At 44.5% G+C, this 16,110-nt stretch overlaps 1 protein-coding gene across 4 annotated transcripts in view; it reads left to right on the top strand.

Moving 5' to 3' along the window:
* Positions 1 to 16,110, top strand: part of ZDHHC5 (zDHHC palmitoyltransferase 5) — a 34,361-nt gene that overhangs the window by 11,985 nt on the left and 6,266 nt on the right. For all 4 annotated transcript variants that reach the window (XM_005577840.4, XM_005577841.5, XM_005577842.5 and 1 more), the window contains 6 exons: positions 2,167 to 2,288; positions 9,749 to 9,906; positions 10,958 to 11,130; positions 11,262 to 11,364; positions 13,337 to 13,428; positions 14,456 to 14,588. In XM_005577840.4, the coding sequence (XP_005577897.3) occupies positions 2,167 to 2,288; positions 9,749 to 9,906; positions 10,958 to 11,130; positions 11,262 to 11,364; positions 13,337 to 13,428; positions 14,456 to 14,588 (781 nt within the window). The remainder of the gene's footprint in view (positions 1 to 2,166; positions 2,289 to 9,748; positions 9,907 to 10,957; positions 11,131 to 11,261; positions 11,365 to 13,336; positions 13,429 to 14,455; positions 14,589 to 16,110) is intronic.

Below are 16,110 nucleotides of genomic sequence, written 5' to 3'. Positions count from 1 at the left end.
CTCCTCAGGAGGCTGGGGTCGAGGATCACTTGAGCTCAGGAGTTTGAGGCTGCAGTGGGCTGTGATCTTGCCACTGCACTCCAGCCTGGGCAAGAGAGCGAGACCCTGTCTCAAAAAACAAAACTGAAGAAAGAGTTGAGTCAGAAAGATTGACATGAGCCTGCAAATGGTTTCATATCTTGTTCTTATTCTCGTTAGTTTCCCTCAGGGATGGAAACTAAGGTGAATATTTCTTTCAGAAGCTCAAGAGGCCACAGTGGCCAGTTGTAGGAATGAGACTTTTAAATCATGGGCACCTCAATGTTCTGAGGATTTAATTTCTTTTTCCCTTCTAATTATCTTCCCAGGCAGTAGGAGTCAAGTGAGTCACCCTTTCTCCTCTTCCCCAGGCGGAAATTGAAGTGACAGCTTAGTACTAGGGAGGGGCTCTGACCTGGATGACTGGTTTTCAGTTTCTCTCCCTCCCTCTTAAGGAACCTAGGATATCAGGCTTTGGGGTGAGGCAGTGCAGGAACTCTTCTTTTTGCTTATATTCCACTCCAAACCCTGCCAATGTATGGAGATATCTTTTCTGAACCAAAGAACTCATAGAGGAAGAAGCTTCCATGGGGGGCTTTCTTTGAGGATAGTATAGAACTGTGACTGAAGGTCTGTTTAGTCCCTATAATTGAGGCCCTCGCCCCAGCTTCATTATTTTGTCTTCTAACTGTGTACTGACACATCAAGAGACTCAAACAGCTAATTGATATTTACTATCTAAAAAGCCTGGCATATAATAAATATTAAAAACTTTTTTAAATGAATGGCTGAATGGAATTTGAATAAATAGATGGTGGTGGTAAAGATTTGTGAGATGCTTTGTGACAGTTTTGTCTCTTATCTTTAGTTTACTTATATCTCGTTAAGGAACTGAGTTCCTCCAAACTGCTCTGAGTCAGTGTCAGGGCTGTGCTTTTGTTTTGGTGGGTGCAGATATCTTTTCTTCACAGAATCCAGGACTGCTGTGGATTATTTCTCTGGAATCATATGCTGTCTTGTCCTCCTGTCCTCTTCTTCCTTTCCTTCAGTGAGTTCTTCCTTTCCTTTGACTGGTCCAGATAAAGGGGACAAGGACAGATGCTGTCCTCATTCTGGAGATTAAGTTCTCAGCCACAAAGTAGATTAGAGTATTTAGCCACTGTCTTGATAGTGGGAAGTTCTCCCTGAGCTGTGACGAGAGTGTTTGATACTACTGACAAAACAAGCAGCACATCATGTTTTTCCAAAACTTCCAGCTCCCAGGAAATCAGCAGAGAAAGGAAGAGCTCTTGAAGCATTCCTATGTAGATTCATATCCTGAAAGAAACTGAGTTTAATTCTGGACTAGAGAATTGTTTTTTGGTCAAGAAAAGTTACCTTGAAGCATGTCTCTTGAGTTGATTGCTGTGGAATACTGGGTATGTTTGGATAGTTTCTTTTTCCTACAAAATTGAGGACTTCTTTGGTCTGATAGTCTCTATCCTCCCCCATTCCTGCTTCATTTTTAGACATCAAAGAGTTTACTTCTGTGTCTTGATATCCATTCTCATCTGTGTGTTTTAAAAGAATTTCCCAACCTTAGGAACTGCCCTCTAGTTGAATAAACTCTCAGGCATATCCAATACAATGAAGAAACTTTAGGCACTTAAGTGGTTCAGAGTCACCTGGTAAGGGGGAGCGGGGGCTAGAGAGGTAGGTGGTATCCCATGCTTTGGGCCAATGTGCAGGTCAGTGGGACATAGCTGGGATCGCGAAACCTCAGGCTGCTCCAGAGAAGGGAGTGTAGCTGGTATCAGTTACATAGTTAGTACCTAGTTCTCATGTCTGGTTAGAAAGGAGATAAGGACAGATCTCAAAACATGTGGCAAGATCCACAGGGTAAGAATGAATCTGAAGCACAAAGACTTTAGTGCAAGGGGTTAAGATGGGAGAGATTCTGAGTCTTGTACTTTTATCTAAAGTGAGCAGTTCCCATAGGAAGCTAGACTCACTTGGTGGGAAAGATAAAGATAATAGTTTGGGGTGGCAAGGGTAAACCACACAAGATTTATCTATAGGTAGGGGGCTAAGTCTTTACTGATTTTTGTATGTATGGTTCGTGTCCAAAATATTAGAGGCAACCCCTCATTTTCTTTATTGTCTGTGCAGGTGTCCAGGACTAAGCCTGTATGTGTCACCTGCAGTGCCCATCTACAATGCAATTATGTTTCTCTTTGTGTTGGCCAACTTCAGCATGGCCACCTTCATGGACCCAGGGATTTTCCCTCGAGGTAAGATCTGCTTCTGTCTTAGAAGCACCTTACACTGCCTTTGAAAAATAATGATTTGGCCCTACGCAGTTGATCTTGGGCCTTAAGAGTCCTGGGATTTTGGGATATGAAAAATAATGATTTGGGCATACGCTGTTGATCTTGGGCCTTAAAGTCCGGGGATTTGGGGATACTTTTATCCTCCTCTGATGATGAAAATCAGGTCAGGGCCTTCAGGAATATATGTCATAACTTCTAGTCCTATGATTCACTTTGGGTCAAATCTTTGAGTTTTAGTTATTTGTTCAGCAGAAATTTATTTAAAGCATATGGGTTGGATGCTATTTTTAGGTACAGTAATACCCACAGTGAATTAAGACACTTATAACAGTGTGATGCAGACTATAGTAGAGGCATGAGCAAGGTTCTGTGAGAATATAAAACATTGAGAACAAAGAAATATGAGAACATATTTTGCCCAAATAAATTGGGGAAATGCTTCTGAAAATAGGTGGGAAGGACTTTAACAAGTAGAACATAGGAGGGAAGGGCATTTTTAGGCAGAGGAAACAGCACATGCGGAAGCTTATAGCCATGAAATGGCAAACTTAGTAGGAGGATGTTATGCATGGTGCGACCAGAGGGATGGGAAGTAAACCCAGAGCCAAATTGTCAAGGACTTTATATACTAAGTTAAATAGATCATACTTTTTCCTTTGGATAGGAAGAGGTCTTTAATTGGAGGACTTAACATCAGTATTCCTTTTAGAAAAATAATTCTTATAAGAATTATAGGCCAGGCGCAGTGGCTTATGCCTGTAATCCCAGCACTTTGGGAGGCCGAGGCGGGCGGATCACCTGAGGTCAGGAGTTTGAGACCAGTCTGACCAACATGGTGAAACCCCATCTCTACTAAAATTACAAAAATTAGCCGGGCATGGTGGCGGGTGCCTATAATCTCAGCTACTCAGGAGGCTGAGGCAGGAGAATCGCTTGAACCCAGGAGGCAGAGGTGGCAGTGAGCCAAGATCGCGCCATTGCACTCCAGTGTGGGGGACAGAGCAAGACTCTGTCTCAAAAAAAAAAAACAAACAGCTACCTTTTGGGAGGCTATGGAAATAAACCAGATGAGAACTTGAATTCAAGGCTGGATTTACAGATTTTTTAGTAGTAGACTCAACAGTTTTTCATGACTTTTCATGATTTTATTTGGCAAGAGAGAGAAAGTGGAGGAATTATCTAGAGTAGTTTCAAGGTTCATAACTGGAAGATAAGTTGAATACTGATTTTTATAAACCAAAATATGAGCTATAAGAATGTCAAACGGGTTTGGAGGGAAGACAGAGAATAAATACTCTTAGACATGTTGAATTTGATATACTTGAATCAGCCAGGTAGAGTTACCCAGAGGGCAATTGAATAGTCAGTGTTGAAGACCTTGATTTAATAATCTTCATCCATGTGATATTTGAAGCAACAGGAGTAAGATTGTCCAGAGAAAATACTGTGAGATTATGAAAGAACTGAGGTTAGACCTGATCAGCACTGACATTTCTGTAACGATCAGAGGAGGAGGAAGAGGAAGGATTGAGTAAGAAGAGTTAGTAGGAGGAGAAATAGAACAAAGTGGGAACTAAGGAAAATTCATCAAGTAGCTGATGGTTGACAGTATTGAAATTAGAGAGCTCCAGTAGTATGGAAACTCAAATTTCCCATTTTCTTTGATAACTAAGAAATAATTTTTTTTTTTTTGAGACAAAGTCTCACTCTGTCGCCCAGGCTGGAGTGCAGTGGCGCAATCTCGGCTCACTGCAACCTCCGCCTCCCGGGTTCACACCATTCTCCTGCCTCAGCCTCTCGAGTAGCTGGGACTACAGGCGCCCGCCACCACGCCCAGCTAATTTTTTGTATTTTTAGTAGAAACGGGGTTTCACCGTGTTCACCAGGATAGTGTTGATCTCCTGACCTTGTGATCCACCCGCCTCGGCCTCCCAAAGTGCTGGGATTGCAGACGTGAGCCACCACGCCCGGCCTGTTTTTTTTTTTTTTTTTGAGACAGGGTCTCACTCCGTTGCCCAGGATGGAGTGCAGTGGCGTCCTTACGGCTCACTGCAGCCTTGACCCCCTGGGCTCAGGTGATCCTCCCACTTCAGCCTCTGGAGTTGATGGGACTACAGGCATGGGCCACCACACCCAGCTAATTTTTCTATACCTATTTTTGGTAGAGATGGGGTTTCGCCACGTGGCCCAGGCTGGTGTCAAACTCCCAGGCACAAACAATGCACTCGCCTCAGCCTCCCAAAGTGCTAGGATTATGGGCATGAGCCACCACGCCTGGCCTGAAATAATTGATTATAACAAAAATAGATACATGTGTGTATGAGGAAGAGATACTGCTAAATTTCTTTTTTTTTTTTTTTTTTTTTTGAGACGGAGTCTTGCTCTGTAGCCCGGGCTGGAGTGCAGTGGCCGGATCTCAGCTCACTGCAAGCTCCGCCTCCCGGGTTTAGGCCATTCTCCTGCCTCAGCCTCCGGAGTAGCTGGGACTACAGGCGCCCGCCACCTTGCCCGGCTAGTTTTTTGTATTTTTAGTAAAGACGGGGTTTCACGGTGTTAGCCAGGATGGTCTCGATCTCCTGACCTCGTGATCCACCCGTCTCGGCCTCCCAAAGTGCTGGGATTACAGGCTTGAGCCACCGCGCCCGGCCTGATACTGCTAAATTTCTAAGTTGTATAGGTTTGGAAGGCAGTGAGTGAGAAATGAGAAAACAGGCAATGAGTATCAAAATTACTCTTTTTTTCTTTTTTTTGAGACGCGGTCTCGCTCTGTTGCCCATGCTGGAGTGCTGTGGTACAATCTCGGCTCACTATAACCTCTGCTTCCTGGATTCAAGCAATTCTCCTGCCTCAGCCTCCCGAATAGCTGGGACTATAGACTCCCACCAGCACGCCCAGCTAATTTTTGTATTTTTAGTAGAGATGGGGTTTCCATATTGGCCAGGCTGGTATCGAACTCCTGACCTTGTGATCCGCCTGCCTCAGCCTCCCAATGTGCTGGGATTATAGGCATGAGCCACTGCGCCTGGCCCAAAATTACTCTCTTAAGAAGTAAGCTGGCTAGGCACAGTGGCTCATACCTATAATCCCAGCACTTTGGGAGGCTGAGGTGGGCAGATCACCTGAGGTCAGGAGTTTGAGACCAGCCTGACAAACATGGAGAAAATCCATCTCTACTAAAAATACAAAAAATTAGCCGGGCATGGTGGCATATGCCTGTAATCCCAGCTACTCGGGAGGCTGAGGCAGGAGAATTGCTTGAACCCAGGAGGCGGAGGTTGCAGGGAGCTGAGATCTCGCCATTGCACTCCAGCCTAGGCAACAAGAGCGAAACTCTGTCTCAAAAAAAAAAAAAAAAAGTCCAAAGAAAAGCCGTGAAGGCAGAAGTTGGAGTAATACCGTATGGGAGAAGGAGGGGGTTTTTTAGGATAAAGAATTTAACTTGTTTGTGGTGTGAAGAGATGGAACCAGAGAAGAGAGAAGCTGATACTGAAGAAAGGTGATAATTGAAATTGGACTTTCAGAGGAAGGAGATGCTTTCCAGTACATATCTGAAGGTTCTGCTTGCAGAAGCAGTAGGCTCTTTCTGGAATAGGAGGGGAGAGAACCATCATCAGCGGACTAAAAGGTGGAAAGAAGATAAGTTGACAAAGGTTGTCACTGATGACATGTAGTTTTCCTCTCAAATGTGAGGTTATTTTGCAAGAGTGAGACAAGTAGTTTCGGGCTAGCAACTCTGGTAAGATGAAGTGTTTCTGAAATTCACTGTGGGCTGGGCGTGGTGGCTCATATCTTAATCCCAGCACTTTGAGAGGCCAAGGTGGGTAGATCACCTGAGGTCAGGAGTTCAAGACCAGCCTGGCCAACATGGTAAAACCCCGTCTCCACTGAAAAACACAAAAATTAGCCCGGCATGGTGGCTGGTGCCTGTGATCCCAGCTACTTGGGAGGCTGAGGCAGGAGAATCGCTTGAACGGGGGAGGAGGAGGTTGCAGTGAGCCGAGATTGCACCATTGCACTCCAGCCTGGGCAACAGAGCAAGACTCTGTCTCAAAAAGAAAGAAAAAAAGAAACTCATTGTGCTTCCAAAGCCTATATCATTGTGCTTCGTTTGTGACTTCCCTTCAAAGATTGAAGTGAGGGTGAGGGAAAGGAACTTTGTGTCCCTAAAGCCAAGGAAGGCTATTTTAATGAGCCTTTAATATTCATTCATCAAATATTTATTGATGTAATATGGAAGGCACTATGATGGTCATTTGGGGTGATGTTTTTAAGAAGGTCATTGCTGGCCAGATGCGGTGGCTTATGCTTGTAATCCCAGCACTTTGGGAGCCCGGGGCGGATCACTTGAGGTCAGGAGTTCAAGACCAGCCTGGCCAACATGGCAAAACCCCACCTCTACTAAAAATACAGAAATTAGCCAGGTATGGTGGTGCACATGCCTGTAACCCCAGCTCCTTGGGAGGCTGAGGCAGGAGAATTGCTTGAACCTGGGAGGTGGAGGTTGTGGTGAGCCGAGATCGCCCCGTTGCACTCCAGCCTGGGCAACGAGCAAAACTCCATCTCAAGAAAAATAAATAAAAAATAAAAAGGTCATTCCTTTCAAATAGCTCAGACTAGAAAGGAAGAGAGGAAGACACCTCTATAAACAAATACACTGTGGGCCAGGTGCAGTGTCTCACGCTTGTAATCCCAGCTCTTTCGGAGGCCCAGGTGAGTGGATCACCTGAGGTCGGGAGTTTGAGACAAGCCTGACCAACATGGAGAAACCCTGTCTCTACTAAAAATACAAAATTAGCTAGGCGTGGTGGCGCATGCCTATAGTCCCAGCTACTTGGGAGGCTGAGGCAGGAGAATCGCTTGAAGCCTAGAGGCGGAGGTTACTGTGAGCTGAGATTGCACCACTGCACTCCAGTGATAGTGCGAGACTACGTTTCAAAACAAACAAAAAATACATTGTGATAAGTTGTAAGAGTAATCAAAGAGATCATTTCTGGTAGATGATGATGTAGAACGATCAGACGTTTCAAAATAAGGAGCATGTCAACTGGGCATGCTGGCGCCCATCTGCAGTTCTAGCTACTTGGGAGGCTGAGGTTGGAGGATCAGTTGAGCCCAGGAGTTCAGGGCTCAGTGAGCTGTGGTTGCAGCACAGCACTCCAACCTGGGTGATACAGCAAGATTCTCTTAAAAGAAAAATAGCATTTGAATTTTTTCCCTTTAAAAAAAAAATATTTTTTTGAGACGCAGTCTCTCTCTGTTGCCCAGGCTGAAGTGCAGTGGTGCCATCTTGGCTCACTGCAACCTCTGCCTTTCGGGTTCAAGCAATTACTCTACCTCAGCCTCCTGAGTTGCTGGAATTACAGGAGCGTGCCACCATGCCCGGCTAATTTTTGTATTTTTAGTAGAGATGGGGTCTCACCATGTTAGCTAAGCTACTCTGGAACTCCTGACCTCAAATGATCCAGCTGTCTCGGCCTCCCAAAGTGCTGGGATTACAGGCATGAGCCACTGTGCCTGACCAAAAGAAAAAATCTTTTATTTAAAGATTTTAATAAGTAGTGCACATTCATTATGTACAAAGTATAAAAAAGACAAAACATTACCTATAATTTCACAGACCAGAGCTAACTACTATTGTGGTATATATCCTCGCAATATTTGAAGACTTAAAAAATATGTGTGTATATTTATGTATACCATGTATCTGCAGTATATATTTATGTGTGTGGTTTTTTTTTTTTTTAAGACAATGTCTTACTCTGTCACCCAGGCTGGAGTGCAGTGGCATGAGCTTGGCTTACTACAACCTTTGCCTCCCAGATTCAAGCCATTCTCCTGCCTCAGCCTCCCAAGTAGCTGGGCTTACAGGCATGTGCCACCACCCCTGGTTAATTTTTATATTTTTTTGTAGAGATTGGATTTCACCATTTTGGCCAGGCTGGTCTTGAACTCCTGGCCTCAAGTGATCTGCCCTCCTTGGCCCCCCAAAGTGCTGGGATTATAGGCATGAGCCACCACACTCGGCTGTACAGTTCTTTACCTAGCATTTCTTGCCATGTAAATATGAAAAAATGCTATGAAAAGAAATCAGTAAAATTTGAAAACTTAATTTGTAATCCCACACTATCATTTATTTAATTTTTCCTTCCCACATTTTTTTTTTCTAGGTTAATAAAAAATAAAAATTGCTCTGGGTGCGGTGGCCCATGCCTGTAATCCTAGCACTTTGGGAGGCTGAGGCGGGTGGATTGCCTGAGCTCAGGAGTTTGAGACCAGCCTGGGGAACACGGTAAAACTCTGTCTCTACTAAAAATACAAAAAATTAGCCGCCGAGGTGGCATGCGCCTGTAATTCCAGCTATTGGGAGGCTGAGACGGAAGTATCACTTGAACCTGGGAGGGGGAGATTGCAGTGAGCCAAGATCACGTCCTTGCATTCCAGCCTGGGCAACAGAGCAAGACTCCATCTCAAAAAAACAAAACAAAAAACAAAAAAATTGCTAATTGTATATGAGAAGGCAAATAATGTCTTTTAAGTTTTGAAATGGGATGGTGGGTTTCTGATAGCTGAAAATTGAGAGAAAGGGCATTTATGCTTGTGCAACAAATAATACTGAAATATGTATATATATATAGAAAATTCATAGAGTAGGGGAAGACATTTTGGGAAGGGATTTGGTTTTTTCTTTTTTTTTTTAAGACGAAGATGAAGTCTCACTCTGTTGCCCAGGCTGGAGTGCAGTGGCGTGATCTCAGCTCACTGCAACCTCCGCCTCCCGGGTTCAAGCGATTCTCTTGCCTCAGCCTCCTGAGTAGCTGGGACTACAGGCGCACGCCACCACACCCGGCTAACTTTTGTATTTTTAGTAGAGACGAGGTTTCACCATGTTGGCCATGCTGGTTTTGAACTCCTGAGTTTAGGCAGTCCGCCCTTCTTGGCCTCCCAAAGTGCTAGGATTACAGGCATGAGCCACCACGGTTGGCTGGGCAAAGTATTTGTGCCTGGAAAAAAAGGTTGATGTTAGTTCCTCTCCTGAATTGCTATAGTTCACTCATATAAATATAGATACTGAACTCTTATGTAAACTCATTATGTATGTGCTTTGATATGTAAACTATTTGTTTAAAATATATTCATATACTTAAGCCAAATAACACCAGCAGATGCATACAAGAGCTACCTCTTGAGTCATTTTATCTTGAACCTCACTTCCCAATGCAGAATAAATTGCTTCCTCATCCGTGTTCCCATAGTGTTGTATAAAAACCTGACCTCACAGTCTTATAGTTCCTAGTCCCTAGTTTCACTCATTAGAATGTGAATTCCTCAAAGGCAGAAGCTATATTTTAAACATCATTGGATCCCTAGCACTTACTACAGTTCTGGCATAGTTGTTTTTAATTGACTTTTCCTCTCTACAGCTGAGGAGGATGAGGACAAGGAAGATGATTTCCGAGCTCCCCTTTACAAAACAGTGGAGATCAAGGGCATCCAGGTGCGCATGAAATGGTGTGCCACCTGCCGCTTCTACCGTCCCCCTCGATGTTCCCATTGCAGTGTCTGTGACAACTGTGTGGAGGTAAGCACCCTAGGTGGGGTAAGACTTCATGCTTAACCTTCACTGTCTTCATCCTAACCATATAACAGATTCTTAGCTTTGGATGTGGTATAGTCCTGTCTAACTAGGTTGGCCACATGGTCCAGCTCTGTCACATGGTGTTAGTAATGACATAACATGAGAGGCAGAGCATAAATATTATTGCAGGAGGGAAGCTTTAACTCAGTATGGGCGTAGACTTTTTTATTTACTTATACTTTTTGTAGTGATGAGGTCTCCCTGTGTTGCTTGGACTGTCTCAAATTCCTGGCTTCAAGTGATTCTCATGCCCTGGCCTCCCAGAGTGCTGGGATTACAGGCATGAGCCATTGCACCAGCAGGGTGTAGGCTTTCTTGACACCAGGATTTATAGTTCTAGCCTTCTAGCTGTTGGCTCATCTTTGGTTATTTATCCTGGCTTTGAGTTTTCTCTTCCAGAAAATCATGCCGTTGCGTTTCAATTTGTTGTAGTTCTTTTCCTGCCTGTCCTTCTGTATCCCTTGTCCTTTTTCCATTCCATTTTCACTTAGCTGTAAGCAGTTACCTGCCAAATTCTCCATCTAATCCTCTTTTCTCATGAATCTTGATGTTTTTGCAAAGCCGCTGACATTCGTCACTTTTAGAGTTCCTTGGTCACATGGGATAAACTTTGAGAACTGGCCTTGGCCTTTTCATTTTTTTTTTTGGAAGTGGGGTCTTGCTATGTTGCCCAGTATAGTGGCTATTCACAGGCAGTCATCATAGTTCACTACAGCCTTGAACTCCTGGGCTCAAGCCCCAGCCTCCCCAGTAGCTGGGACTACAAGTGTGCGCCACTATGCCTGGTTTGGCCTTGGCCTTTGACCAACCTCTGGAGGGTCTCCCTTGCAGATTTATAGAGCAAAATAAACTGGATTTAATTTTGGACTAATTGATGACCATGATCATAAATTACTAAAACCAAAACTTAGCTGCCATTTGTTTCTTTTCTTGACAGAAGTAATTTAATGCTATGGTCCAGGGATGCCTCTCATCTGTCTCTTTTTGTCCCTAGGAATTTGATCATCACTGCCCCTGGGTGAACAACTGTATTGGTCGCCGGAACTACCGTTATTTCTTCCTCTTCCTCCTTTCCCTGACAGCCCACATTATGGGTGTGTTTGGCTTTGGCCTCCTTTATGTCCTCTACCACATAGAGGAACTCTCAGGGGTCCGCACGGCTGTCACGTATCCTTCAAGGCCTTTTAGGTTGTGGGATTGGAAGGGGGAGGAATGAGGGCTGAAGGGAAAATGGCTGCAGTAGGAGCTGGGGAAAGTGAGATCATGTTGCTCTGTTCTCCTTGATTGTTTGGCATCAGAATGGCAGTAATGTGTGTGGCTGGCTTATTCTTCATCCCTGTAGCTGGCCTCACGGGATTTCACGTGGTGCTGGTGGCCAGGGGACGCACAACCAATGAACAGGTATGGAGAGAAGTGACGAGAGACCCCTGAAGAGCAGGGCATGTGTCTTTAGCCCTCTGATTAGTGTGCAGTGTAGTGCTTCCATAAAGAGATGCTTAATGAATACTTTTCATGATTATGTAGAGATTAATGGTAGGGAGTGAGGTAGTCCTAGTTCCTCATGTAAGCATAGAGGCCATTTCTCACATATACACCATGGAATACTATGCAGCCATAAAAAAGGATGAGTTCATGTCCTTTGTAGGGACATGGATGAAGCTGGAAACCATTCTGAGCAAACTGTTTCAAGGAGAGAAAACCAAACACTGCATGTTCTCACTTATAGGTGGGAATTGAACAATGAGAACACTTGGACACAGGGTGGGGAACATCACACCCTGGGGCCTGTTGTGGGGTGGGGGGGCGGGGTGGGGGAGGGATAGCATTAGGAGATGTACCTAATGTAAATGACGAGTTAATGGGTGCAGCACACCAACATGGCACAGGTATACATATGTAACAAACCTGCATGTTGTGCACATGTACCCTAGAACTTAAAGTATAATAAAAAAAAAAGAAAAGAAAAGAAACTCTCAAAGAGATACTAAGACAATAGAGATAAAGGCTGAATTTTGCCCTAAAATATCTTTTTTTTTGAGACAGAGTCTCACTCTGTTGTCCAGGCTGGTGTCCAGTGGTGTGATCTTGGCTCACTGCAATCTCCGCCTCCTGGGTTCAAGTGATTCTTCTGCCTCAGGCTCCCAAGTAGCTGAGATTACAGGTGTGCATCACCACGCCCAGCTAATTTTTGTATTTTTAGTAGAGACAGGGTTTCACCATGTTGGCCAGACTGGTCTCGAACTCCTGACCTCAGGTGATCCACCCACCTCGGCCTCCCAAAGTGCTAAGATATCTTTTGTAACAAAATAATGTCTGTCTCCAATGAAACTCTTGGATGGTTTGGCATCATCACCTGAAATATCAATTGAGAGATCCAAACCAAACTGAAATTAGACAATATAGCATAAAGAATAAGATGATAGTTTTTTAAATAATACTCACCACAGAACTTGGTATCCAAATAATAGTATTCTTTATTTAGTTTGTCAAAAAATTATATTAATAGTTTAAAGTGTAGCAAGACATATATGTATATGTATATATGCGCTCATATGCATATATTTAAGATCTTCCTGCAAAAAAAAAAAAAAAAAAAAGAGGCCATTTCTTAGTTAACAGACATTTACTGTATGCCCACTGGATACTGGAGAATTTAGGCTTTCAGTTTATAGAAACAACAAAAGACTTGGGCTAGCCCTCAAGAAACTTATAGTGCTGCTTACAGGAAAGCAATGATTTTTGTGCATATAATAGTAGCTAACCTTAATTGCTTTTTTTTTCTTTTTTGAGACAGAGTATTGCTCTGTCACCCAGGCGGGAGCCCAGTGGCTAGGGTGCAGTGGCAGGATCTCGGCTCACTGCAACCTCTGCCTCCTGGTTTCAAGCAGTTCTCCTGCCTCCACTACCCAAGTAGCTGGGATTGCAGGTGCCTGACAGCACGCCCGGCTAATTTTTATATCTTTTTATGGTAGAGATGGGTTTTGCCATGTTGGCCAGGTTGGTCTCGAGTTCCTGACCTCAGGTGATCCACCTGCCTCAGCCTCCCAAAGTGTTGGGATTACAGGTGTGAGCCACCATGCCCAGCCCTTAATTGCTTATTCTTTATTTTAGTTTTCAATATTTAGAAAGCTATCCCATTTTATATGAGGAAACAGGTTTTGGGTCAGTAACCATGAGGTAGACCCTAGGATTTGAACTAAGGACGCTGACTGTAGATTCCCTGCTCTTAACCATAACATATAAATTTCTTGTGTTTTACTCATTTGCGTATCCCTCAGATAGTGAGTGCACAATAATTTGTAATAGATTTGTATTTTGGCCTTTGGAAGTCAAGGTCTCATCTTCTAACCTGGTATTTTTTTCCTCCCTGTAGGTTACGGGTAAATTCCGGGGAGGTGTGAACCCCTTCACCAATGGCTGCTGTAACAATGTCAGCCGTGTTCTCTGCAGTTCTCCAGCACCCAGGTACACCTATCCTTTTGGTCTAGTGTTTACCATTGGTCAGAACTTTTATCTTCTTTGGGCTTGTTCTGGTAAAGGAGGGGTCTGGTGGGAGACAGCCTTTAGGAAGGGTTCTCTATCTTAGAATGGTAAGTACCTACATGACCATCCTTTAGTGCAGTGGTCCGTAACCTTTTTGGCAGCAGGGACCGGTTTCATGGGAGACAGTTTTTCCAGAGATGGGGGCTGGGGCGGAGTGGTTTCAGGATGAAACTGTTCCACCTCAGATCATGAGGTATTAGATTCTCATGGCTGGGTGTGGCGGCTTACACCTGTAATCCCAGCACTTTGGGAGGCCAAGGTGGGTGAATCACTTGAGGTCAGAAGTTCGAGTCCAGCCTGGCCAATATGGTGAAACCCCGTCTCTACTAAAAATACAAAAATTAGCCGGGCAAGGTGGCAAGCACCTGTAATCCCAGCTACTTGGGAGGCTGAGGCAGGAGAATAGCCTGAACCTGGGAGGCAGAGGTTGCAGTGAGCTGAGATCACACACATACAACCTAGATCCCTTGCATGTGTAGTTTACAACAGGGTCCTAGGGTTTGCACTCCTAGGAGAATCTAATGCCTCCACTGATCTGACAGGAGGTGCAGCTTAGATGGTAATGCTTGCTGGCCCACTGCTCACCTCCTGCTCTGTGGCCCAGTTCCTAACAGGCCATAAACCGGTACTGGTCTGCAGCCCAGGGGTTGGGGACCCCTGCTTTAGTGGACACTGAATTCCATTGATATTCTTCAGGTATTAAGGTAAATCTCCTTTGAAAATTGAGAGTGAATAAGATACACTCTAAAGTGCTTTCCTTGAGCTAGGTATCTGCTCACAAAGGCCTAGTCTTGCTGCAGTCCTTCACAGAATCAAAGAAATCTGTTTATTGCTAAGTAAGTGATGACCAAAACTGCAATTACTTTTGCACCAACCTGATAAAAATGCTTTATGCAAACTGTAGATACCTGAAAATAAATGAATGAAAGCTCTCTCTCTTGACATTTAGGTATTTGGGGAGACCAAAGAAAGAGAAGACAATTGTAATCAGACCTCCCTTCCTTCGACCAGAAGTTTCAGATGGGCAGATAACTGTGAAGATCATGGATAATGGCATCCAGGGAGAGCTGAGGAGAACAAAGGTGAGGAATTTAGGGAAGTCAAGCTAGATAACATGGAAAACTAACTCAAGGCAAAGGGGTGGAAGCTTGCTTTAGTTTTCTTTTTTTCTTTTTTTTCTTTTGAGACAGAATCTTGCTCTGTTGCCCAGGCTGGAGTACAGTGGTGCAATCTCGGCTCACTGCAAACTCTGCCTCCCGTGTTCAAGCAATTCTCCTGCCTCAGCCTCCAGAGTAGCTGGGATTACAGATGCCTGCCACCTTGCCTGGCTAATTTTTGTATTTTTAGTAGAGATGGGGTTTTGCCATGTTGGCCAGGCTGGTCTCGAGCCCCTGACCTCAGGTGATCCGCCCACCTTGGCCTCCCAAAGTACTGGGATTACAGTCATGAGCCACCGCGCCTGGCCTATATTTCTTACAGTGTTTATCACTTACTGATCTGTGTTAAAATTACTTCAGTACAATTCTTGTTTTCTACATTGGATTTTTTCTTTTTTTGAGAGGAAGTCTTGGTCTCTTACCCAGGCTGGACTCCTGTGGTATGATCTCAGCTCACTGCAACCTCTGCCTCCCAGGTTCAAGCGATTCTCATACCTCAGCCACCCAAGTAGCTGGGACTACAGGCGCATGCCACCATGCCCTGCTAATTTTTGTATTTTTGGTAGAGGCAGGATTTTCCTATGTTGGCCAGGCTGGTCTCGAACTCCTGACCTGAAGTGATCCACCTCCCTCAGCCTCCCAAAGTGCTGGAATTACAGGCGTGAGCCACTGCACCCGGCCCTACATTAGACTTTAAGTTCATTAACAGTAAAAAATGAATTCATTAATTTCCATGTCTTCATAGGACTTAGCAGCTTACAGCTAGATGGTAGGAGCTAAACAAGTAGTTGTTGGTTTACATGGGCAAATAAGTGACAGAATTAAAACCTTTTGTAAACCTTTCTTCTGCCAGGTACAGTAACTCATGCCTATAATCCCAGCACTTTGCGAGGCTGAGGTGGGAAGATCGCTTGAATTCAGGAGCTCAGCCTGGACAACATAGCGAGACTCCATCTCTAAAACAGAGTAAAATAAAAAATAGAAAACTTTTCTGGCTGAGCGCAGTGGCTCACGCCTGTAATCCCAGCACTTTGGGAGGCTGAGGTGGGTAGATCACCTGAGGTCAGGAGCTCAAGACCAGCCTGACCAACATGGAGAAACCCCATCTCTATTAAAAATATAAAATTAGCCGGGCGCGGTGGCTCAAGCCTGTAATCCCAGCACTTTGGGAGGCCGAGGCGGGCGGATCACAAGGTCAGGAGATCGAGACCACAGTGAAACCCCGTCTCTACTAAAAATACAAAAAATTAGCCGGGCACGGTGGCGGGCGCCTGTAGTCCTAGCTACTCAGGAGGCTGAGGCAGGAGAATGGCGTGAACCCAGGAGGCGGAGCTTGCAGTGAGCCGAGATCGCACCACTGCACTCCATCCTGGGCAACAGCGTGAGACTCCGTCTCAAAAAAAAAAAAAAAAAAAAAAAAAAAAAAAAAAAAAAAAAAAAATAAAAT

Source organism: Macaca fascicularis, chromosome 14, assembly GCF_037993035.2.
Source record: "Macaca fascicularis isolate 582-1 chromosome 14, T2T-MFA8v1.1".
NCBI lineage: Eukaryota > Metazoa > Chordata > Mammalia > Primates > Cercopithecidae > Macaca > Macaca fascicularis.
This window is presented reverse-complemented; position numbering and strand designations above follow the sequence as displayed.